Source organism: Carcharhinus amblyrhynchos, chromosome 2, assembly GCF_965287045.1.
Source record: "Carcharhinus amblyrhynchos chromosome 2, sCarAmb.v2.hapA, whole genome shotgun sequence".
Lineage (NCBI taxonomy): Eukaryota > Metazoa > Chordata > Chondrichthyes > Carcharhiniformes > Carcharhinidae > Carcharhinus > Carcharhinus amblyrhynchos.
The window spans coordinates 13,748,711-13,772,714 of record NC_137325.1 but is presented as its reverse complement, the minus strand read 5'-3'; the positions used below and the strand labels follow the sequence as shown (position 1 = coordinate 13,772,714).

General features: G+C 40.5%; 2 protein-coding genes across 5 annotated transcripts in view; one reads left to right on the top strand and one right to left on the bottom strand.

The window, feature by feature from the left end:
- LOC145352588 (uncharacterized) overlaps positions 1-12,210 on the bottom strand; it is a 153,581-nt gene extending 141,371 nt beyond the window's left edge. For both annotated transcript variants that reach the window (XM_080202710.1, XM_080202720.1), the window contains exon 1: positions 12,095-12,210. The gene's annotated coding sequence lies outside the window, so the exon portion shown is untranslated. The remainder of the gene's footprint in view (positions 1-12,094) is intronic.
- The window catches only part of wrnip1 (WRN helicase interacting protein 1), a 44,162-nt gene continuing 23,128 nt past the window's right edge, over positions 2,971-24,004 (top strand). The window contains exons 1-3 of one of the 3 annotated variants that reach the window (XR_013888556.1): positions 2,971-5,094; positions 11,587-11,781; positions 12,142-12,377. Coding sequence is in view for 1 of the 3 variants with exons in the window: in XM_080202742.1 (XP_080058868.1) it covers positions 4,528-5,094; positions 11,587-11,781; positions 12,142-12,377 (998 nt within the window). In the remaining 2 variants the exon portion in view is untranslated. The remainder of the gene's footprint in view (positions 5,095-11,586; positions 11,782-12,141; positions 12,378-24,004) is intronic. The other 2 variants (XR_013888557.1, XM_080202742.1) reach the window with 2 other exon arrangements.

The window sequence follows — 24,004 nt, the reverse complement described above, 5'->3', positions numbered from 1 at the left end:
AAGCCTTAATCTTGGTTCACACGAGCTTGCACATCAGATAAACCTGTTGATTCTTGGGAGTGGATATTGGAGAGGCTGATAAAATTACAGGAGAAGACACATACCTGATGGAATCGATAGTTAATGAGGTGAGATGATTTAAGAAGTAAGATGGCTGCAGCAGATGAGGAGTTGACTGAAGTACTGCCAAAAAGGTAGGCCAGAATCTTCTATTTTGTTTGGTGGCTGGCATGGAGGGAGGAATGAGTTTTGATGGGGAAGCAGGGGTGGGAGGATGGCTGACCACTTGCAATCTTACGTTGTTCAGTTCATGAGGAGCTCGTTGATTCTCACAATGGGGGCAGGAAGGAAGTTGCCATTCACAGCATTACCTCATTGGGTCAAAGGTCTGGACACCATTTATAAAGGGCAATCAGACAGTCTGTACCATGCCTTCTACCTTTGCCCAGCTAGTGCCCCATTCTTCCCCCACTAACTCTTGTCATCCTCCACACAACTTGTAGTGTCACCACCTAGTCTCAAACATTTACAGATGCTTCCTAAACAGGAGAATGGAGCAGCATCACCTTAATCATGGTAGATGTCTATCTTTCCATTTGCAGCCATGATGTGGAGATGCCAGCATTGGACTGCGGTAGGCGCAGCAAGAAGTCTCACAATACTAGGTTAAAGTCCAACAGGTTTATTTGGAATCAAGAGCTTTTGGAGCACTGCTCCTTCATCAGGTGAGTGCAGGAGCAATGCTCCAAAAACTCGTGATTCCAAATAAACCTGTTGGACTTTAACCTAGTGTTGTAAGACTTCTTACTGTTTCCAGATGCACGCCGCTTAAGTTGTTACTGTGAACATTGCAATTTCTTGCTGGCAGGGGACTTAATTCCAGCAAGCTGGCCTTTTAATGAGCATGCATGACTTGCCAATGGGTGCAAATAGGCTTCTTGAGATTGTTCATCCTTTGAAGTCCTGAGAACATAATTATTCAATTCATAACATCCCTGCAATGCGGAAGGAGGCCATTCACCCCATCAAATCTGCATCAACTCTCCAACAGAGCAGCTTACCCAGGTCTACCCCCACCTTATCCTCATAATGCGACGCATTTACCCCGCTAATCCCCCTAACCTACACATCTTTGGACTATGTGAAGAAATCAGAGCACCCAGAGGAAACTCACACAGACATGGGGGAAAAACTACAAACTCCACACAGTCACCCAAGGCCGGAATTGAATCCGGGTCCCTGGCGCTGTGGAACAACAGTGCTAACCACTGTGCCACCATGCCACCCTCCATCCATCCCGGGAAGTTTGTTTTTGACCTCACATCAAATTAAATCCTCCTGCCCTCATCCGCCAAGCTGGCGGCCCCAGAAGATTCCGCACATGGTAACAGTTGATTGGTTAATTGATGAGAGAAGTATGAAACTGATTAAGGAAATCAGCCAAAGAAAGTTGGTGGAATCTGACAATGGCTTCTCGTAAATCTTTCAGTTGCACTTTTAATCTGCTGCAATAAGTGATCTTGTAGACCCAGGTACTCTGAAAGAAGCATGACAGATTACACAAAGGAATAATAGTGGCACTTCGCAATGAAGAACAGGCAATCAAAAAAGATTGGCAATGAAAGAGTTACATTAACTTTATTTTAACAAAAACAATCTTTAACGAGTAATGTAGATAATATTGAACAGAAAGGTTATATTGTATGTTTTATTAGAATCTGATCAATGTCACGTATATCACATGTTATTTTTCATGCAAATCTGTGATAGGAACACAGGAAAAGGAGTAGACCATTCATCCCATTGAGCCTTCTCCACCATTCAATATGATCATGGCTGATTGAACACTTCAATGACTTTTAAGCTATCCCCATGTTGTTAATTAGAAATCTAGCAATCTCTGTTTTAAATATACTTAACGGCTGAGCTACCACAGCCCTCAGAGATAGGGAATTCCAACTATTCAATACCCTCTGTTTAAAGAAATTTCTCCTCATCTCAGTCATAAATGGCTTCCCCCTTCTTTTGAAATTGTGCCCCCTGATTTTAGACACCCCACCAAGAGTAACATCTTACCTTTACCGACTTCTACCTTGTCTATTCCTTTGAGTATTTTGTCAGTTTCAATGAGATCACCTCTGTCAGTTCATTTCAGGGATAGCAGTTTGGCCAAATTCTCCTTCACTCAACTAAAGACTTTGTGATAGGGAACTGGGAGTACAGGGAGTCCGTTTTGTTGTCTGTAGGTTCAATGTGTACATAAAAGGGTTGTTAGGTTCTCAGTACATCTGAACCATCCTCACCCTTCAGGCTGCTGATCGTTCGGTTCTCCTTGTGGAACCTTTGGAAGAAGAAATGTCGGCATGTCTCATCATGTTGCAGGAGTGGATCTGATCCAGATCTTGAAGGAAGCCTGGATGAAGAGAAGATACATCCTGACATTGACCACAGCAGGAGCCAATTCCGCACACTTTTGTAGAGTCAGGGCATTTTCCTCTGTTCTTCTTTTGCCTTTTGAACACCTTTAAGGATGAAGGATCTCTTGATGATAGCTTAAAACTCCCAAAAAAAAGACACTTATTTCACTGTCTTTACAGGAGTCTTCCACAAACTTCTTTCCAAACTATTTTACTCAGGATTTCCACTTCCATTCACCTTTCTGCTTCTCTGCACACATAACTTCAAGATAACCAGGTAAAATACTGCAGAAGATTTTCTAAAATATCGCATTTCTTGTCTGTCGTGCCACACTTTTCTGTCACATCTAACCAAAAGTGAACTTATTCTAGTCAAATTTCTTTTAATGCACACCAGGTGCCCATAGGCAGCACAGTGGCTAGCACTGCTGCCTCATAGCGCCAGGGATCCAGGTTCAATTCCAGCCTTGGGTGACTGTGTGGAGTTTGCATGCTCTTCCCATGTCTACATGGGTTTCCTCCAGGTAGTCCAGTTTCCTCCCACAGTCCAAAGACGTGCAGGTTAGGTGGATTGGCAATGCTAAATTGGCCCTTGCTGTGCCAGCATGTACAGGTGAGGGGAATTAGTGGGGTAAATATGTGGGGTTACAGAAATAGGGGTCTGGGTAAGATGCTCTGTCATAGAGTCAGTGCAGACTTGCTAGGCCAACTGCCCTCCTTCTGCGCTGTAGGGATTCCATTATGATTCTCTGAAATTTGTGATCTTTGAAAAAGATAGCTAGTCAATGGAATGCACATAACACATTTCCCTAGTTGTCTTAGAAGTCTAGAAATCCTGCAGCCAATGACTTTAAAAAATAGCCATTGTAGCCACAACATCTCTTTTTAAGAGGAGAGACTGACTTTCACCATGGATTCTGATTTATAGCTGAATAGTAACTACAATTGTTCTTTGCGGTTTAAGATAAGTCACAATTGCTAAGGCTTCCTGGTCATAAGAAGTTTAATGACAGTAGTTAACAATGGCCATGAAGGGGTAGATGACAACAATTATATTTAAGAGTCACAATGGTGTTTCAAACCTATTAACAACATTGCAGACAATTTACCAGAATGTATTGGAAGTTCAAGAATGGGTACTGATTATATAGCTTCCCAGTAATCGATTTGACAAAGAATAAAGAAAAGTACAGCACAGGACCAGGCCCTTTGGCCCTCCAAGCCTGTATTGGTCATGATGCCCTAATTAAACTAAACAAAACCTCTGCCCTTACCTGGTCCATATCTTTCCCTATTCATGTACCCATCCAGGTGTCTTTTAAATGTTACTGAAGTGTCTGCTTCCACCACCGCCTTGGCAGCACATTCCTGGCACCCACCACTCATTGCGTGAAAAATTTTCCCCGCACATCTCCTTAAACTTTCCCCCTCTCACCTTGAATCTGTGCAATTGACATTTCCACCCTGGGAAAAAGCCTTTGACTTTCCACAATGTCTGTGCCCCTCATAATTTTGTAGACTTCGATCAGGTCTCCCCTCAGCCTGTCTTTCCAGTGACAACAATCCTATTTTTATTGATTACTCATTTAATGTACAATAAAAGTATTGATCATAATTTTGCACGTTTTGATAGATTACTCAAAGAATGCAATTTAATGATATTGGGTTCGCACTACTGGCTAAATTACACTTCAATCTAGATGCACAAGTAGGTTACATAAAGCTCAAAATCCAATTCCAATGGTTCACATATACCCCAATTCCATCCTACTGACAATGCATCTGCAAATTTCCCTCAGTGTTGGATATTGTGTTGTACAGTTTGATTTTGATTTATTAGTGTCACATGTATTACTGTACAGTGACAAGTACTGTTTCTTGTGTGAATTTGCCCAAGGGACGTTACATTTTATTTTAGTGGTTTGCAACTGAGAAATCAGTCAAAAAAACCCTCTCCAAAGTTGTGTTTTTTTTTCTAGAGAAATTAAGCGGATGGACTGTCTGCGGGCAAAACATGTGAATAGGCGAGCAAAATACAGGACAAAAAAAGAGAGAGGGAGGGGAAAAGGAAGTGTTGTGGTGTTTGGACAGATGTTCAGGGTAAAGGGGAATGGCGCTGGATCAGAGGCAGGGGAAGAAGGTAGTCCAATGTCCCGTCTGCTCACAGGAAATGCAGAGTACCAGCATCAATGCTCACCTGGACCGGTGCCTGGGTCTCAAGCTGGACACTGAGGGGGGAGAGGAGGTGGCTGTGGATGGCGGTGGCGGCAGCGACGACGGAGGGGAGCCCGGCAGCAAGAGGCCGCGCTTGTGGCCGGAGCGGGCCGGTGGAGCGTTGCCCGGGGTGAGCGGGCGCGAGAGCAGCGCCACCGTTAAGGACAACGGCTGCAGCTCCCTGGGGCCCGCGCGGGCCGGTGGAACGTGGCCCGAGGCCGCCTCGCCAACCGCCACCTGCTCCCAACGGTCGCCGGCCCCCGGCCCCCAGGAGGAGCGGGGGAAGGCGGTGTCGCTGCAGCAACTGGAGGCCAAGCCCCTGGCGGAGATCATGAGGCCCAGTGCCTTGGCCGAACTCATCGGGCAAAACAAGGTCCTGGGTGAAGATACCCTCCTGAGGACTCTGCTGGAATCGCATGAAATCCCATCCATCATCTTGTGGGGTCCACCAGGGTGTGGTAAAGTAAGTATGGTAATGGGGGCGCCCATGGGCACTATTAAGTTTTTAAAGTTTACTTATTAGTGACACAAGTTAGGCTTACATTAACACTGCAGTGAAGTTACTGTGAAAACCCCCGACTCGGCACCTGTTCGGGTACACTAAGGGAGAATTTAGCATAGCCAATGCATCTAACGAGATCTCCTCTCCTGGATTGAGGTTATGTCATGCACATAATATACAGATGTTAAACACTAATCACTATCATCATGCATTTGCTTAATTACAATATTCAATCAACGTGAAGACTTAATCATGCCCAAACATGTGGAGGTTAGGTGGGTTAGCCATGCTAAATTGTCCCTTAGTAGCCCAAGATGTATAGATTAGGGGGTAAATTGCACAGGGTTATGTGGACGGGACGGGGTGGGGAGGTGGGAGGTGAGCGGATGGTGGGCCTGGATAACATGTTCTGTCGGGGAGTTGGTGCAGATTTGATGGGCCGAATGGCCACCTTCTCTCAATAGCCCTACCAAGGAAAAATGTATCAATTGTTTTGATTCATAGAATCCCTACAGTGCAGAACGAGGCCATTTTGCCCATTTTATTATCGCTCCAGCTATGTTGTCACTAGTTAATGTTACAATGATTGATTTGATTACTTTTTCCTCCTGGAAGAATTATGTAATTGTTTAATGTACACATTACACAAATTTGAAGCATTCAGTCATCATATAGGTATTTATAATGGCAAATTAATTTCACTCTAGATTAGTTTTGGTGGTGCATATTTTTGTAGGAGGAATAAAAAGACCAATCGTCCTTCAGAATTATGATGTTGAACTGGGTAGATGCGGAAAGGGACTGGAAGGCTACAAAGACACAAATAATTAAAAGTAGAAACAAAGCCATTGCAAAGAAGCAAAATAACAAGAACTGGGATTAATTTATAAAGTGCAGACAAAACCATGGTGTTCATTTCTATGGGAATACTATTTCAAAAGCCAGAAAGCCATATTAAACCTTAAAAAGAACCTTGTTAAGACCATCTGGAATATTGTGTGCATTTTTGGTCTCCATGTCACCAAAAGGATATAGAGACACTGAGAGGATGCAAACAAGATTTGCAAAGGTAATACCAGAACTGGGAAGTTATACCTACTTGGAAAGACTTAACAGGTTGGAGCTCTTTTCTTTAAACACAAGGGAAGGATGAGTGGTAGCCCAACAGAGTGAGTTCTTTAAAATAATGGATTTCATAGGGATGGGTGAATCCAAAACAGGGTGGGGGGGAGGGTGGTTATAAATACAAGATAATCACCAATAAATCCAGTAGGAAATTCAAGAGAAACTTGTCTATGGAATGGTTAGAATGTAAAATTTGTTATCACATGCAGTAGCAAAGACAGTTAAGGGGAAGGAAACAAGTAGTGAGGAAGAAAGGAATAGAAGTATATATTGATGGGGTTAGATAAAATAAGGTGGGAAGAGACTCGTGTGGAGGATAAATACTGGTTTGTGCCAGTTGGGCTGAATGGCTTTAATTCCATGTAAAACTTTTTTGTCACGCATTAGTGGTCATTAAGCAATTGATGGTGGTAATCAGTGCTAAAACTAACAAAATAAAAGAGACCAAGATGTTAGTAGTGCCTGTCTAATAAAATGAATAATATAGATGATTGCAGGAAGCCCAGCAGTAATTAAGGTAGTAATCTTCATTGTGTGATTTGTCTAACAGTTATGCTAAAGTTTTGCTTTTCTGTCCCTTCATAGAATTAATAGTAATCGCGTTATCATCCATATTTTATCTGTATATAATATAGGTGTTAAGCATGAGCAATTGGAAGAATATTTTAAACGTACTTGCAGACAATCTTTTACTTAGCTGATTTAATGTGGCTATGTTTTGACTACGTTCTATCAACACGATGCCTTGCATCGTGAAGATGCATCATGTAGTCCAAACTGATGCATCATGTTTCATGGGGCTTATTTTTATCATTTTAATAGGTGCTGTTGATGGATTTATATACTTTAAACCACAGATGCTCAATCCATTTCTACTGATATGAGGATACAGAAACCCTTGAAGTTTTTCACTTGTTACTGTTAGATTTAAAAAATATAAAGGACACTATTCATTTATAATTTAAGTCAGGTGAAGATTTATGTTAAAGAAGTAACTTTTAAAACAGGTATGATCTAAAGGTCCCATTAAGCTTTAATATTCAGGATTGTGTTACGTGTTCATGTACTCAGCATAGAATTTTAATTATTCCCAATGCCCTAGTCTGGTTTTTAAATAGTTAGATATTCCATTGGCATTAAACAATGGAAATATGTAGCATTATAGATCCTGTCTTTGTTTACAGTTTGTTTATTTTTACAGTAATCCATTGTTTCTCAAAAGCTGAGGATTATATGAAGCAATCTGAAGGAAATATTTCAAAGGATTAGAACTGCAATCATCTTTGTGAATTACTTCCCCAGAAATATTCTGGCTAATGTTTGATCTAACCATAGGTCTAAGCATTCAGCGGTTGATGTTCCATGACTTTGACTGACTGTTTGACTCAGACCAAATGGAAGGCATTCAAAATGTTTAGATTGACTAAGTCAACCAAATTAATTAAAAGATAGTTTTGAGTAGCATCATAATGTGAAGGATTTGAGGTTTGTCAATAAATTCTCGCCCTAATTAGCAATTCTTAATCTCGACTATGTTGTGGGAGAGTGGAGTTGTCACTCAGTTGACTTCATGCACTTAGTATGAGTGAAAAGGCACTGTTGGTGAAAGCTAATGAAGGAATAAGTCATTTTCTGGTCAAACTTCCTTTGTGAACCAAGGAGATAGGATTGGGAGTAGAGCTGAATGGAATTGAGAAAATAACTTGGGTGAAAGAGGATGATGATGGTATCATAAAACAAATGGTTAAGCTTATATCCTGACCAACACTTGAAGATTATTTTTGTCAGAAACTTTTTTAAAAATTCATTCATGGGCCAAGACTTTCCATCTGCGATGGATTTCACGGCAGTGGGAGGCCACATGCTGCTTGCTGGCAATAAGATTTTATAGTCCTGCTGTTGTCAACTGTGTTTCCTGTTGAAGGCACCCAGTGTTGTCAGGAAACCTGCGGTGGGGGTGCACTGTCAGTGAAGCCATAAGAACACACTGGTGTAAATGGTAGCATGATTTTATTGATGGATTATGGGTGACCCAGGCTAGGACACACTTAATACCCACTTCAGTTGCCCCTTGAGATGGTGGAAGTGTGCTGTCTTCTTGAACCAGTGCCATTCATGTGTTGAAGGAACAGCCACTTTGCTGTGAAGAAGGGAGTTCTAGGATTTTGATCCAATGACAGTGAAGAAAAAAAGGACAATATATTTCCAAGTCAGGATGGCATTTGGCTTGTAGATTAACATGCAGGTAGAGTTATTTACATCTGCTGCTCCTGTTCTTCCAGGTGGTAGGGGCCATAGAATTGGAAGATGCCATTTGGAAGATTTGTGTGTTGCTAAAGTGCACCTTGTAAGTGATGCACACTCGGTCAAGTGCTGCCTTGATGTCAAGAGCAGTCGCTCTTGACTCAAGTTCCTTTGTCCATGTTTGAGCCAAGGTTGTTTTGAGGTTAGGAGCTGAATGGCCCTGACGAAACCCAAACTGAGCGTTAGTGAGCAGGCTATAGCTAAGCAAGTGCCACTTGATGGCACTGTTGATGATTTCTTCCATCACTTTACTGATAATCAATAGTGGATGATGTTTCAGTAATTGGCTGGGTTGGGTTATCTTTTTTGTGGATGGGACATAACTAGACAATTTTCCAGATTGCCAGGAAGATGCCAGCGTTGTTGCTGTTCTGGAGCAGCCATCTATATTGCAGTAGTCACTGCTGCTTTACACTTCCTTTACAACTGCAGTGTATTGCTAGCAAGAGTCACTACACACATTCTGTTAACCAAATTTTCTCTCAAAACTCAAAATCTTGAAATTACTACTGCTATAATTCGGGTGTAGTGATGTATATAACATTTCCCACCTTCTTTGTTGTCTATAGTGACATTGTTGAAAACCCTCTTTACTTAATAGATCCAAATGGTTCTTGATCAATTTCAATCAGTGTGGAGGGAACTTTGACTGGGACACTTGCAGAGCTCTCTTCACAGTGTTTGCTCTTTTAAGACAAGGATATGAAGACAACCTGAGTTTGGTTGCTATTTGAATTCTTCACTCTCATTGTCTTATCAAGAAATCATGTAATGGCTTGTAAGATTTCTATTCATTGACATATATTTACTTCAGTGGTTTCTATCAGCTGCCTATCAAACTCTCAAGGTAATTCAAATTGTCAACTATATCAATGGTTTTTGTCCTTCAGTGGTAGAAGGTTGAAGGTTTGCAATACAGATATGCTGTACATTTCTGCCAGTTCAGTTCAGCTCCTAATAAATCAGCCTCACTTTTGAGAATACTCAGTCTGTGATCTATCCTGTTTACCAGTACTGCAAGAATGGCAACATTATCTATATTGTCAAAATTATCTAAAAATACACTCCAACATCTAGACCATTGCTGGCAGATCGGAGTCAGAGTTGATACATCGTTGTTGGCTTCCACATCCAATTTCGAAGAAGACACTGTTACTGGTCCTTGTGCATGCAACTGCACCTTTCGTGCAGAAGTCAAATGAATTGGACGAATTAATCCGGAGCACCACACTTTTTAGAAATAAGCTAATTAAATTCCGTTTCACCATGTCAAATGCCGTATTGAAGTTGATGTCATCAGCCTCAATGATTTTTGTATTTTCTTGTGTTCATGATGATAATAAGTTCCAAGCTTTGGTCAGTGACAGGCGTGCCTGATGTGAATCCACTCAACTGCAGTTGTTTCTTACTTAAGTATACATGAAACTCCTTGTGATTTTCAATAGTGCTGTCTAGAAAAACTGAACGGAGAGGGATCCTTCCTCCTGCAGAAAAGAGAAACCTGTTGCAAGAGGTGTTGCTGGTGCAGCTAGATTTCAGGACTAATTTGTTTGATGTCGAAAGCCCAGTTCTGATGGTTGTGATGAAGGATTCTCAATCACTGCCACAGACAGCAGCATGCATCTACGTTACCATTCACCAGACCAATCTCTCTTTCCCTGAGGTGTAAAGGATTTCTTGGTTTGTTCATTCACTACTTCCTTTCTTTGGGGTACTAAGGGAGGATGTGGCTGATTGCATTCGTTCTGAATTGAACATGGACAACTGCATCATTATCATTCACAATTCAGTCAGTCTCCAGTGTCTGTCATACATTCTGTTGGTTATCCTGTGGCTAACACTTTTTTCCTTTAATGTTGCCAATGTGGAAATGCACGAAACAGGTGGAGGTTTTCTTGTTTCCGTGGCTGGAGCTATGCTCAGCTCTGCGACAAACTCAGTAACTTGTCATAGAAACTAAAGAGGTAATTCAGCCATTTAAGGTGTCCCACTGTTTAGGTAGATGCCTAGATACCTTGTCAAAAGATTCAGTGGTTCAAATGGTTTCTTCTGTGCTATATTGTCCTATGATACTTGCCTTAATCAGTCCCATAACTCTTGCATTATGATCATGCGTTATTCTCAGGTTTAAAATATTTAATTGACCTCATCTTAATAATTATTTTGGGGAGAGAGTTTCAGATTTCCACTTTTCCACAACCCTTTGTATTTTCTGACATTTTGACCTTCCATTTGGAATTCATTACTTTTTAAAATCAATTGGCAAAAATCCTTTGGGCCCTTCCCAGCCTTGTATCAGAATTCCCACTATGCACTCCCTAGCTGCATACTAGGAACACAATCGTACAATTGTACAACACAGATGGAGGCCATTTTGTCCATTGAATCTTTTAAAGTTTAGATTAATGAATGTCAGTTATCACACTGATCTCACTTCCTGATGTGTCACCATGTTACCCTGTTCTTTTGAGCAGGTGAGGAAAAAAGTGAGGCCCTACTTTAAATAAGCAAATAGGTCTAATTATGTCATCAAACACTGGTTTGAAATGTCAGGCAAAATCTGCTAGGAGTCAGACCTTGGGCCAGAAAAGGTACTGGAGATCAGTATAAAATTATTTTCCTGGTTTCCTTATGGGGCAGGAATGCTCCTCCAAGCCTCAAGGAAGCCTTCGTCCTCATTTAACAAATTTTCTCCTTCATTTGGCAAGATCCATTGTGGTCTCGTATTTCTTGTTTGAGCTCTCACTTGTCAACATGACTTTCGATCCGTCAGGCAGGAGACAGCAGCATTTTATTTAAAGTTGTTAAAGTTGACAGGGCTTCTGTGGTCTCAGCCTGGTCAGCCGATGCTGCCCCCCCCGCCCCCCCAATCTGTCACTCAACTCCTTCCATTACTATTCAGGTTATAAAATATATAGATTATAGAATTATACTATTTTATGTATCAATTCTGCACTCTAATGCTTGAAAATGAAAAACTACTAGCACAGACCTTTTGTAAAAAAAAACAACTTTCTTTTCCAGACATCATTAGCCCATGTTTTAGCCAGCAACTGTAAGAAGCAGAGCAGTACAAGATTTGTCAGCCTTTCTGCTACAAGTGCATCTATAGACGTCATTCGAGAGGTTGTAAAACAAGCTCAGAATGAACGAAAGCTATTCAAAAGAAGAACAGTTGTATTCTTTGATGAAATTCACCATTTCAATAAAACACAACAGGTAAGCAAATTTGTTTGCTATCCAAAACTTTGGGAACACGTGTTTTAAGATACTTGTTTTATATTGCAAATCACATTTCAAAAGTAGAAGAAAAGTATTTGTCTCCTGTTGAGGATATCAGAACCATTCCATTTAAATAATCAGTACAGATTGAATACTTCACTGAAACATTTTTGATGTATAACTTTGGCACAGGCTGGTATGTCGAATTTCTTGCTTGGCTAATTTACATTTTCTCCTAATCACTTTTACTTAAGCTGTTTTCTGTTTGCTATGGATGAAACAATTGTAAACCATGGAAAATAAAACTTACATTTTCTGTCTCTTGTGTGGTAACAACTTTCTTTTCTTTTCCTCAAGAACACTTTGCTGCCTCACGTCGAATGTGGAACGATCACACTGATTGGCGCGACAACAGAGAACCCTTCCTTTCAGATTAATTCAGCATTACTGAGTCGCTGCCGTGTCATCGTTCTTGAGAAGCTGTCAGTAGAGGCTATGGAAACTATTCTGTTACGTGCTTTAAACTCCCTTGGGATCAGTATACAAGGACAGGATAAAGAAGCTGGCTGTACGGATGGCAGCAAAGAGACTGAGTAAGTCCCTTTAGAACATAACTTGTAAAAACAGAATGTCCTGAATCTAGTGGCCAGATGCCAGTAGGGGATAGTACTATAATTATTGTAGAAGTGGATAGGGCCAAAACTAGGATTCCAAGGAAGAATCAAGCACCAAAATATGCTGAGGCCAGTATGATATACTGACTGAGGACTGACTCACTGGGTGTTTTGTTAAATTTCCACCTGTAGGCCAAAGATTTATCATTTTACTGCCTGTAACCCAAGCCAGACATGCTCATTCCAAAGGACGCTGCTAACTAGAAGCATCTCCAGTGCAGATTGTTTTTCTTTAATCACCTAACTTCGGCTGTTGATTATGGACCATAAAAGGAAATAATATAGCTCAATGACAAAATATGCAGAAGTTAGCTAGAGAATTTTCTCTGGTATTAGAACTAACTCTGTATGAAGCACTGTCAGGATGAATTCCCTCCTTACTAACAAATGGGAGGTTTGCTTCTTTTGTCATTAACAAAATTACATGCTGAGTAACCGTACATTTCAAAGTTACACTTTCCTCGAATTACAAGAGGTTCCCTGTGAATTGTAAATCTTCACAAGCCATTGGATTATTTATGCTACACCACTGTTGGCTTCGCAAAACCAGCATTTCATCCTGAACCGCTCCATGTTTTTTGCATTGTTACATTTGCACATTATTGTTCATTAAACCTGTCACAAAGCATTAAGTTCAGAAATTAACAGCAGAAGTATCCTTTCAGCAGTGTGATGATGGCCAGGGATCAACTACTTATATGAAAATCTGGAGTTTCGTTCTTTTAGTTATCCACTGTTGTTGGATATTTTGAAAATGACATCTTAAATTTTCCATGCTTTTCAACACTTTCTAATTTTTTCCTCTCCCTCAATCTTTTCTCTTGGAACGAGAAGACTTTGGAGTGACCTCAGCTGTCTTCAAAATTGTAACAGTTTTATTCAAGCAGACTTATAATTTTGTTTGCACTTGTGGAAAAGGTCAAAACTAGAGGCCATAACATAGTCACCAGTAAATCAAATAGGGCATTCAGAAAAAGCTGTTTTACCCAGAGGCTGATGAGAATATGAAGCTTGAAGCGAATCTAATTCACCTTTTTACTCCTTGCTTTAAGTATTTCTAAATCCTATAATCCCATTGTTAAGAAGGTATAGTAATCCAGTTGTTCACCAGGACCCTGAAACATTAAAAAAGGAATGAATAGAAAGGGACATTAGAGTGGCTGAAATCAAAGTCAAATCAGGTGCGCAGAAATAAAAGCAAAGTACTGCAGATGCTGGAAATCTGAACTGAAGACAGAAAAGGCTGAAAAGATTCAGCAGGTCTAGCAACATCTGTGGAGAGAGAAACAAGCTAATGTTTCGAGTCCGTATGACTCTTCAAAACTGTTATCTATTCAGACTTCAAACAACTTTATTCAAGCAAAATGTTAAAACCCAAACATGCAAAAGCAAACCTAATTAACAAGGCACACCACAAAATACCCATTTCAGCAAATTCCAGGTCAATTGCTTTTCCAGAATAAAGCTGAGATAGTTAAACTTGGACATCTCATACAAGAAAATTTCTACAGGATTTCCAATTGAAGTAGCTTTGTTGATAATGACAGCTTTAGTGTAACAAGGAGAGAGAACTTGTATAAAGGTCATATAGTGATAAATCTGATACCAATTTGGAAGATAACATGCATTATTGTAAATAATATTCATGGAAATTAATAAGGATCAAAACGTAATAAATCTAAGGTTAAGAGGGACATTTGACAGCTTGATATGTATGGAGCTATCATTTCTTTTGTGGTTTCATGCTTACAAGTTAAGTATCTGTTTCAGAGGGATGCTTATGGATTAAAGAGCTTATGTGTTTGGATTGTCATTGGAATTCAAATATGCTAGGCATTAGAGATCGGATTTTTTACAAAGAGTTTAATGCACTGCTCCTCAGCCTCTGCCAGAACCCTTTCATTGCTAGCTGTCAGGAGGTGCATAATGTATGCTAGTTTCATGTTGTATTTTTCCTCTTTATTTCCTGATGGTCTAATTGATTTTTTTTTGTTGTTTGATTCTTGGAATGTTTGCATTGCTAACTAGGCCAGCACTTATTGCTCATCTGTAATTTGTCCTTGAGAAAGTGATGGTGAGCTGCCTTCTGGAATCATTGCAGTCCATGTAGTGTAGGTACACCCGCTGTTAGGGAGGAAGTCCCAGGATTTTGACCCATTGATAGTGAAGGAATGGCAATACAGGTCCAAGTCAAGATGGTGAGTGACTTGGAGGGAAGCATGAAGTGATGGGGTCCCCACGTATCTGCTGTCCTTGTCATTCTAGATGGTAGTGGTCATGGATTTGGAAGGTACTGTTAATGGAGTCTTGAAGTGATGATGTCCATCTTGTAGGAGGTACAGTGCTGCTACAATGCATCAGTGGTGGCGGGAGTGAATGCCAATCAAGTGAGCTGCTTTATCCAAGCTTCATGAATGTTGTTGGAGCTGCAATTATCCAAGCAAGTGGAGAATATTCCATCACACTCCTGACTTGTGCATTGTAGATGGTGGACAGGCTTTGGGGAGACAGGACATGAATTGCTTGCTGCAGGATTCCTAGTCTATGACTGTCCTTGTAACTACAATATGTATAAAGCTATTCCAGTTCTGATTAATAATAATTTCCAGGATGATATTTGTGGTGGATTTAGCAATGTTAATGTCATGGGACGATGGTTAGATTTCTTTTCTTGTTGGAGAAGGTCATTTCCTGGCCCTGTGTGGCATAAATCATATCTTGCCATTTGTCAGCCCAAGCCTAGATATATTCCAGGTCTTGTTGATTATGGATGTGGGCTACCTTAGTATGTAAGGAGTCACAAATGGTGCTGAACACTGTGCAATCATCAGTGAACAACCCCACTTCTGATCTTTATAGTGTTAAAAAGGCCATTGATGAAGCAGTTGAAGGTGGTTGAGCCTAGGACACTATCCAGAGGAACTTCCGCAGTGATGTCCTAGAATTGAGATGGTTGACCTCCAACAACCATTACCATCTTTCTTTGCACTAGGTATAACTCCAAACAACAGAGTTTTTCCCCTGATAACCATAATTTGGGCTGAGTCAAATGCTACCTTATTCACGTGGACAGTCACTTTTATTTCATCTTTGAAGATCAGCTCTTTGGCCATGTTTGAACCAAGGCTGTCTTGAGGTGTGGAGCTGTTGGAACCCTAGCTGAGTATCCGTAAGCAGGCTCTTTATAAGCTAATGCTGCTTCCAGTGTTGATGACCTGATGACCATCACCTTTACTCATGTTTGAGAATAAACTGGTGGGCAGTAATTGGCTGGGTTGATTTATCCTGTGTTTTTGTGTGCAAGACATACCTGAGCAAATTTCTACATTGTGAGGTGGATGCCAGTGTTAATGATGAAAGTTTGCTGTATAACAAAGTTTGCAAATCTGTCTTCAAACCCAATTAATGCTATGTTATTGGATTACCATAAATAGATTAGGACAGATTCCCATTAAAAAAACACTTAAATTGAGGTATATTTCCAAGAAGGGGAAAGTTTGAACAAACAAAGCCAGAGCCTCCTGGATAACAAAAGAGATAGAGAGTAAGATGAAGCAGGAAAAAGGTGCGTATGACAGATATTAATACATGTGAAAACTGGGCAAAATATGGAAATTTCAGAGGTGGAGTAAAAAGGATCTAAGAGCAGTAAACGGAGGTAATGAGAAAAGACTGGCAGCTAAAGTAAAAGGCAATTCCAAAGTCTTCTGTTGTCATATCAAAGGTGATAGATGAGTTGTGGCCAGTTGGGGACTAAAAAGTAGATTTACACTGAAGGATAGGGTATGGTAGGGGTACTAAATGAGTTCTTAGCACTTATCTTTGCCAAGGAAGAAGATGCTGTGAAAGTCATGGTGGAAAGAGAGGTAATTGAGACATTGGATGGGCTCGCAGGTGATAAAGAGGCAATAGTAAAAAGGCTGGCAGTTCTTAATGTTGATAAGTGACTTGGACTGAATGAGATGTATCTGAAGGAAAGGAGGAAAGTAAGAGTTGAAATTGTGGAGACACTGGCCATAATCTTCCATCTTAGGATCGTGCCAGATGAGAATGACAAATATGGTACTGTTGTTTCTAAGAAAGAACAGATAAACCCAGGAAATACAGGCCAGTCAGTTTAACCTTTTAGAAACAATGATGCAAGACAAAATTAATTAATGAAAGCCAGCATAGACTTGTTAAAGACAAACCTTGTTCAACTAATTTGATTGAGTTCTTTGAGGTGACAAAGAGGATTGATGAACACAGTGTAGTCAATGTGGTACACATGAACTTTCAAAATGTGTTAGATAAAGTGCCACATATCAGGTTAGCTGGCAGAATTAAAACTCATGAAATGAAAGGGATAGTGACAGGATAGGTACAGAATTGACTGAGTGACAAGAAAGAGAATAGTAATAAACAGCTTTGCAGGCTGAAAGAAGGTATATAGGGTGGGGGTGTATGGAGTGTGTTTCTTTCTTGATCTACATTAATCACTAGATTTAGGTGTGCAGGACGCATACTTTGGGAGTATCATGCACTGCAAGAAGCTGAATGATAGACTTCAAATGAACAGGCAAGTGGTGATTGAAATTTAATGCGGAGAAATGCGAAATGATTCGTAGGAAGAATACAGTAAGAAGTCTGACAACACCAGGTTTAAGTCCAACCTGGTGTTGTCAGACTTCTCACTGTGTTTACCCCAGTCCAACGCCGGCATCTCCACATCATGGTAGGAAGAATGACAGAGGCAGTGTCAAAGGAAGTATAAGAGCTGGAATAGAGAGATCTAAGGGTACATGCGCACACATAGTTAATGGTGGCAAGGTAAGTTGGGAAAGTGACACAACTTTCCTGGCTTTGTGACTTAAGGCATAAAGTACAAAAGCAAGGAAGTTATGGTCAGTCTTTTATAAAACACTGGCTCTGTCTCAAATGAGGTATTGTGTCCAATTATAGGCATCACACTTTGGGAAGAATGTAAAGGTATTGGAGAGGGTGAAAGAAAGATATGAGAATGGTTCCAGAGGTGAGGACTGCAGTTACAAAGATAGATTGGAGACCCCAGAGTTGTTCTTGTAGAGAAGAAAGGTTTAGAGAAGATTTAATAGAGGTGTTCAAAATCATGAAGGGTCAAGACAGAATAGTTAGAAAAAAAAGTTCCCATTGACAGAATCAGTGGACATCGATTTAAGGTGGGGATTGACAAAGGAACCAGTGGTATCCTGAGGAAAAGCTTTTCTAAACAGCATGTTGTTAGGATTTGGAATTCAACACCTGAGTGTGCTTTGGAGACAGATTTAATCATGTAATGGCATAATTATAAGAAGAGAAAGTTTTAAGGGCTTCTACTTGCATTGGGACAGGGTGGGGCTGCTGGGATGATGTTGAGATGGAATTGGAATGCCGAAAGGAGAAGGGGAGATGTGCTTGCTGCTGGTATCATCCCAGAGTTGACAGAGAATGATCCGGGAGGGGTGGAAGTTGGGGGCAAGGGATTTCAGAAAGGAGGGGAAGGGTTGAAAGCAAAAATCGTTGAAATGAATAGAATGAAAAGACACGAACACAGTCAAGAGCACTGTCAGTCGTGGTAGTTGGAAAAATTTTGAGGTAAAATGAAGACATCCTGAAGTGTTAGTGTAGAAGTTAACACCATCAGAAAAGAAACAATGGAGGCTGAGAAACTGGACGAATGGAAAAGAGTTCTTGCAGGAAACAGTTTGTGAGGAAGTGCTAGCCAGGTAGTTGTAGGAGTTAGTGGGCTGACAGTGAGACAGTGCTGATGTAGTCACCAATGTACTTGAAAAAGATGTGAAGAAAGTGGTCTGATTGGGATTGAAAGAAAATATTCCACATATCCCACAAAAAGGCAGGCAAACTAGGATCTAGGCATGTCTCTGTAGCAACACTGTTTATTTGGAGGGAGCGAGTGAAATTAGGGAATAAGTTGGTCAATTTGGGAACAAGTTCAGTCAGTTAGAGGCTGGTGGATGGAAACTCGTTGGGCAGTAGCCAGACTAATTGGTAGTAGTACAGTTTCTGAGTCTATAAGTTCAACGAGTTTACATGTAGTTTCTGCCAGTAATGTTTGTTAACAATATATCAATGAGGCAAGAGTGGTGACATGAACACATTAAGTCCTTGTCCTGAGCTTTTAAATTTTAATATTTCAAATGCAAAAGAGAACTTAAAATGCTAAATACTGAAATGGAATTTTCCTGATATGTTTTACCTTAAAATACAAATCTGGAGGATAAATATAGAATGGTTACTACGGTGTGTTCAGATGGTTTATCCAATCTAATCTTGGGGTTCAGGTTACAACCTAAACAGCAAGGATAAATGTAGTTTTTATAGCAGTCTCTTAACCCTGAGATTAGATTACAGCTTTAAATGCCTTTACTATTATTAGTACCTGTCTCTGTTGTTTGTCATTAAGTTTGTTGGACTAACCATTTTCTTCGCAACGGCCTTGCCCCTGAATGTGTATTTACATGCCGATAACTGTTCCTTTTTTTAAGAAATAATGTGTGCGGGTTAACCGTACCTCCCTCCATATAACAATAAAAATAAACTAAATCATGGAATGCTTTATTTTAATGAATAGATATTGCTGCATTTTAAAAATTATCTTCTAGGTTTCTGCAATAAGCTAGTAGAAGTCAAATTCCATGTGAGTGATAATTATTAGACTAATTAATCAGCTAAATGTAGATAAGGAGAAAATGTATTTACTGATTTGTATTTTTATAAATGCAATTACTTGAATTTCATTTATAAATTCCAATTACTGCATTTTTGTTGTAGCTGTGTGAAGAGACCTTTGTTACCATTAATGTACTGCATGCCAATGAACAAATCTAATCCTGTCAACTAGCAGACGTTTTTTCACAATTCCCTACTACCTGAATTCTGTAAACTGTCAACTCCACTTAATTGATTACATTATAAACCTTTGTGTCTTCTGTTGAGTGACAAGGAATTGAAAATTCAGAATCACTTGTTCCTATGTTATTCATGTCAGTTACCAGAATAATTTTTATTTTAACTTTTGACTTCCATTGAGTAAATATTTTCCCTAAACAAAGACACACATCCTGTATGATTACAGCTAAGATTATACAAGCATCTTAAGACTGATTCCATAAAAGCAGCTCCACGTGTAGTTCCTTAAAGGTTTAAGGCACAGAAGCTTTTTGGCCCATTGTTTCTATACTCCCTCTTTACTAGAGCAATCCAAGATTAATCTCACGGCCCCTCCCTTTCCCCATGACCATTTTTCTGCTTCAAACATTTGTTCAGTTTTTTCCTTAATAGATGCCGTGTTCTCTGATTCATAGCGAGGGGGATTGAATATAAAAGTAGGGAGGTCTTGCTGCAGCTGTATAGGGCATTGGTGAGGCCGCAGCTGGAGTACTGTGTGCAGTTTTGGGCACTGCACCTGCGCAAAGATATTTTGGCCTTGGAGGGAGTGCAGAGGAGGTTTACTAGGCTGATACCGGAGTTGAGGGGGTTGAGCTATGAGGAGAGGCTGAATAAAGTGGGCTTGTACTCGTTAGAGTTTAGAAGAATGAGGGGAGATCTCATTGAGACGTATAAGATGATGAATGGGATGGATAGGATGGAGGTGGAGAGACTCTTCCTGCTCAAAAAAGACAGTAGGACTAGGGGGCACAGCCTCAAGATAAAGGGGGGGCATTTTAGAACGGAGTTGAGGAGGAACTTCTTCACTCAAAGGGTGGTGAATCTCTGGAATTCTCTGCCCGTTGAGGTGGTGGAGGCTGCCTCGCTAAATATTTTTAAGAAGCGGGTTGATGGGTTTTTGATAAGCGAGGGGATTAAGGGTTATGGGGAGAAAGCGGGAAAGTGGAACTGAGCAGCGACAGATCAGCCATGATCTTATTGAATGGCGGGGCAGGCTCGAAGGGCTAGATGGCCTACTCCTGCTCCTATTTCTTATGTTCTTATGTTTTTATGTTCTTACACTCTTGTTTGAAACATTCCAAGCTCCAGTAATCATCTGCAAAAAAATTCTCAGTACCTGTTTACTTGCTGTCTTAATCCTTTTAAATCAATTACCCTTCACTGTTGATTATCGAGCAGAGAAAGTCTTTTTCTATCCATTCTTCCCAAAATCCCTTCGTAATTCTGAAAAACCCTCAAACCTTTCGAAGTTGCTCGCGTTGCAATAAAAGCTGAGAGATCAGACATTGGAAGCTGTGTCATGGTGGGTTTCAGCAGTATGCTAATAGAAGTGACCAACCATTCCCGATTGGGAAGGATGGGTTCAGAGCTTTAGGAAAACCCTGTACTAAGTTGACCTTGGACAACACCACACTCCTTGACATTTCAATGCACCAAATATTTGGTCATATATGCCCATCAACCTCCAACTCAAGTGTGAATCATTACAGCAATAAGCTGGCACCTGCTTTATCCTTTCTTCCTGCTCTGGCGCCTGTGCTGTTATGCTCAGTGTCTCATTGTGTGCCTCTATCCTAGCCTCTAAAATACTTACAATGTCAGTACCTGAACTGGTGACTGCAAATGTGAGCTCGAGTGCTGGTATCTGTTCATCATCACTTACTACCTCCTCCTCTTCTTACGCTAACTGGGTGGGTTCCAGTTCTTGGATACCAGAAATGGTAAAGGGACAATGATCGCTTGTTGTGAGAGGAAACAAGAAAGTAAAATACCTGTGCACACACCCCTATAGCTTCTCAGTTAGAAGAGATTGAGGGATGGGGAAGAAGTGGAATGAGTGGAGAGGAATTAGTTCATAGGGTTTACAGCATGGAAACAAGCTCTTCAGCTCAACTTGTCCATGCTGTCCCTTTTTTTTTAAACCCCTAAGCTAGTCTCAATTGCCCTCGTTTGGCCCATGTCCTTCTATACCCATCTTACCTATGTGCCTGCCTCTACTACTACCTCTGGCAGTTTGTTCCAGACACTCACCATCCTCTCTGTGAAAAACATTGCCCCTCTGGGCCCTTTTATATCTCTCCTCTCTTGCCTTAAACCTATGCCCTCTAGTTTTAGACCACCCTACCTTTGGCAAAAGATACTGACTGGCTGATCTATACCCCTTATTATTTTATAGACCTGTATAAGATCACCCCTAAGACTCCAATGCTCCAGAAAATAAAGTCCCGGTCTATCCAGCCTGTCCTTATAATTCAAACCATCAAGTCCTGGTAGCATCCCAGTAAATCTTTTCTGCACTCTTTCCAGTTTAATAATATCCTTTCTATATTAGGGTGACCAGAACTATACACAGTATTCCAAGTGTGGCCTTACCCATGTCTTGTACAACTTCAAGAAGATGCCCCAACTCCTGTATTGAATGTTCTGATCAATCAAACCAAGCATGCCGAATTTCTTCTTCATCACTCTGTCCACCTGTGACTCCACGTTCAAGGAGCTTTGAGCCTGTACTCCTGTATCTCTTTGTTCTATAACTCTCCCCGACACCCTACCATTAACTAAGTAAGTGGTACCCTGGTTCAGTATACTAAAATGCATCACCTCGCATTTATCTAAATTAAACTCCATCTGCTATTCTTCAGTCAACTGGCCCAATTGATCAAGATGCCATTGCAATCTAAAATAACCTTCTTCATCACCCATTATACCACCAATCTTGGTGTCATCTGCAAACTTACTAACCATGACTACTAAATTCTCGTCCAAATCATTAATTTGAAGGTCTTAGTGGAAGAGGTGATGAGTAGTACTGCATTTAGAGGGTGAAGGTGAAATGTCTGAATTAGAGGGTTGAGTACATTTGGCTTGAAGTTAGTGGGAAATGGGGATGTAGTGAACAGAATAATGGATGAGGCTAGGGATGCAGTTAGTAGGCTGTGACTTTTGAAAATGAAGACCAATCACCATAATATCTCGTGTGAGATAATCAAATTTCTTGCACTGCATCCATGTTCTAAGAGCAACACTCCTTGAATTGACTTCCTTCTACCTCACGGGTATCTATCTGGAGTGCCAGCTGCCACCCTGCAGATAAAGTACTACTCACCACCTCTTCCACTAAGACCTCCAGGTATACTGACATCACTGGTTGTTTCAGTGCTGTCTGCTCCTTTGAGTGACAGTCAGCATTGTTGTCTCAATAATCGTTAAAGCATGCAAACACACTCCTTCTCTAGCGCGTTGCTGCAGTGTGCTGTTATGTATCTCCTTCACCTGCAAGAAAAAAGGAAGTGGATCAGTGAGAATCATGCATTATACTTTGATAACATGGCTTTAATGGTTGAAAAGCTTTGAGTGTTTCAAAGCTGTGAATGCATGTGTCAAGAGTGAGGTGAAGTGTCTGAATTGGAGGGTTGAGTACATATAGCTCGAAATTAGTGGTAGTTGGGAGATGGGGATGTAGCGAATGGAATAACGATGAGGCTAGGGATGCAGTTAGCAAGCTGTGACTTTTGAAAATGAAGACCAATCACCATGATAACTTGTGTGAGAGAATCACATTTCTTGCCTGTATCCACGTTCTAAGAGCAACACTCTTTGAATTGACTTCCGTCTACCTCATAGGTATCTATCAGGAGTGCCAGCTGCCACCCTGCAGATATAGTACTACTCACTACCCCTTCCACTAAGATTTCCAGTACAACGTCTGAAAACCTTGATGCAAGCTATCTCATGTTCAGCCGTTGCTCAATCTGAGAGCGCAGAATCTGTCCCCAAATGAATATGCTCCCACTTCCTGCATCACAGTCCACCTTTTTAATAACTGCAAGTGGTCTTTCTATAACACTAGCTACTCATGAAATTGGGACACTATTAATATGTGCATCCATTGAGCAATTCAATTAGTGCTGGTTATATGCAACAATAATGTAAAGCAGCAAGCAACACAAGTGTATTGTGCTTCCTGTAACACAATGTCAAGACATGGGTTAATTGCCTACTGTGCATGCACGCACACACACACACATCCCCCCCCCCATCCCTCACACCTGTGTTTATTTTATTCTAACTTAATCCTTGTACATTCACCATCACATGTAATTGTACTTATGTACAACACTATTGGTGTTCAAATATGGACCAAAGATTGACACGTGTGATTTTCTTTACCTTTCCTCTGAATAAACAATGAATTTCTGCCATAGATCCAACTAACGTCACAGCCGTGCCCTTGAACATTTAGGGATAGCACCAGTTGTGAATCGGTCGGACCTTTTGTAGGAACACGGCTGTTCATATCTAAATTCTCACAGTGAGAATTCAGATGGTTTCCTGTTTGATAAAGATATGACTTCATGACAAGTTCAGCTGCTAAAAAGGTTATACTTCATGATCCAAGTGTTCTCCTTTCTAGTGGAATTTATCTCACAGTCCAGTTGTGAAAAACTTTAAGGAAAATGTGATCACAGATGAAAAATGAATGAAGACTAACCCATAGGATAAAACTACAGAAGTATAAATTAACAGTATTCAGTTAAGCATGAAGAGAGCAATAACAAAATAGGGTGCAGAGATTTCTTTAGGTTTTCCCTTTGTATAAAAAGGTTTTATACCTTGCTTGTTGGTGCATTTGTGGACAG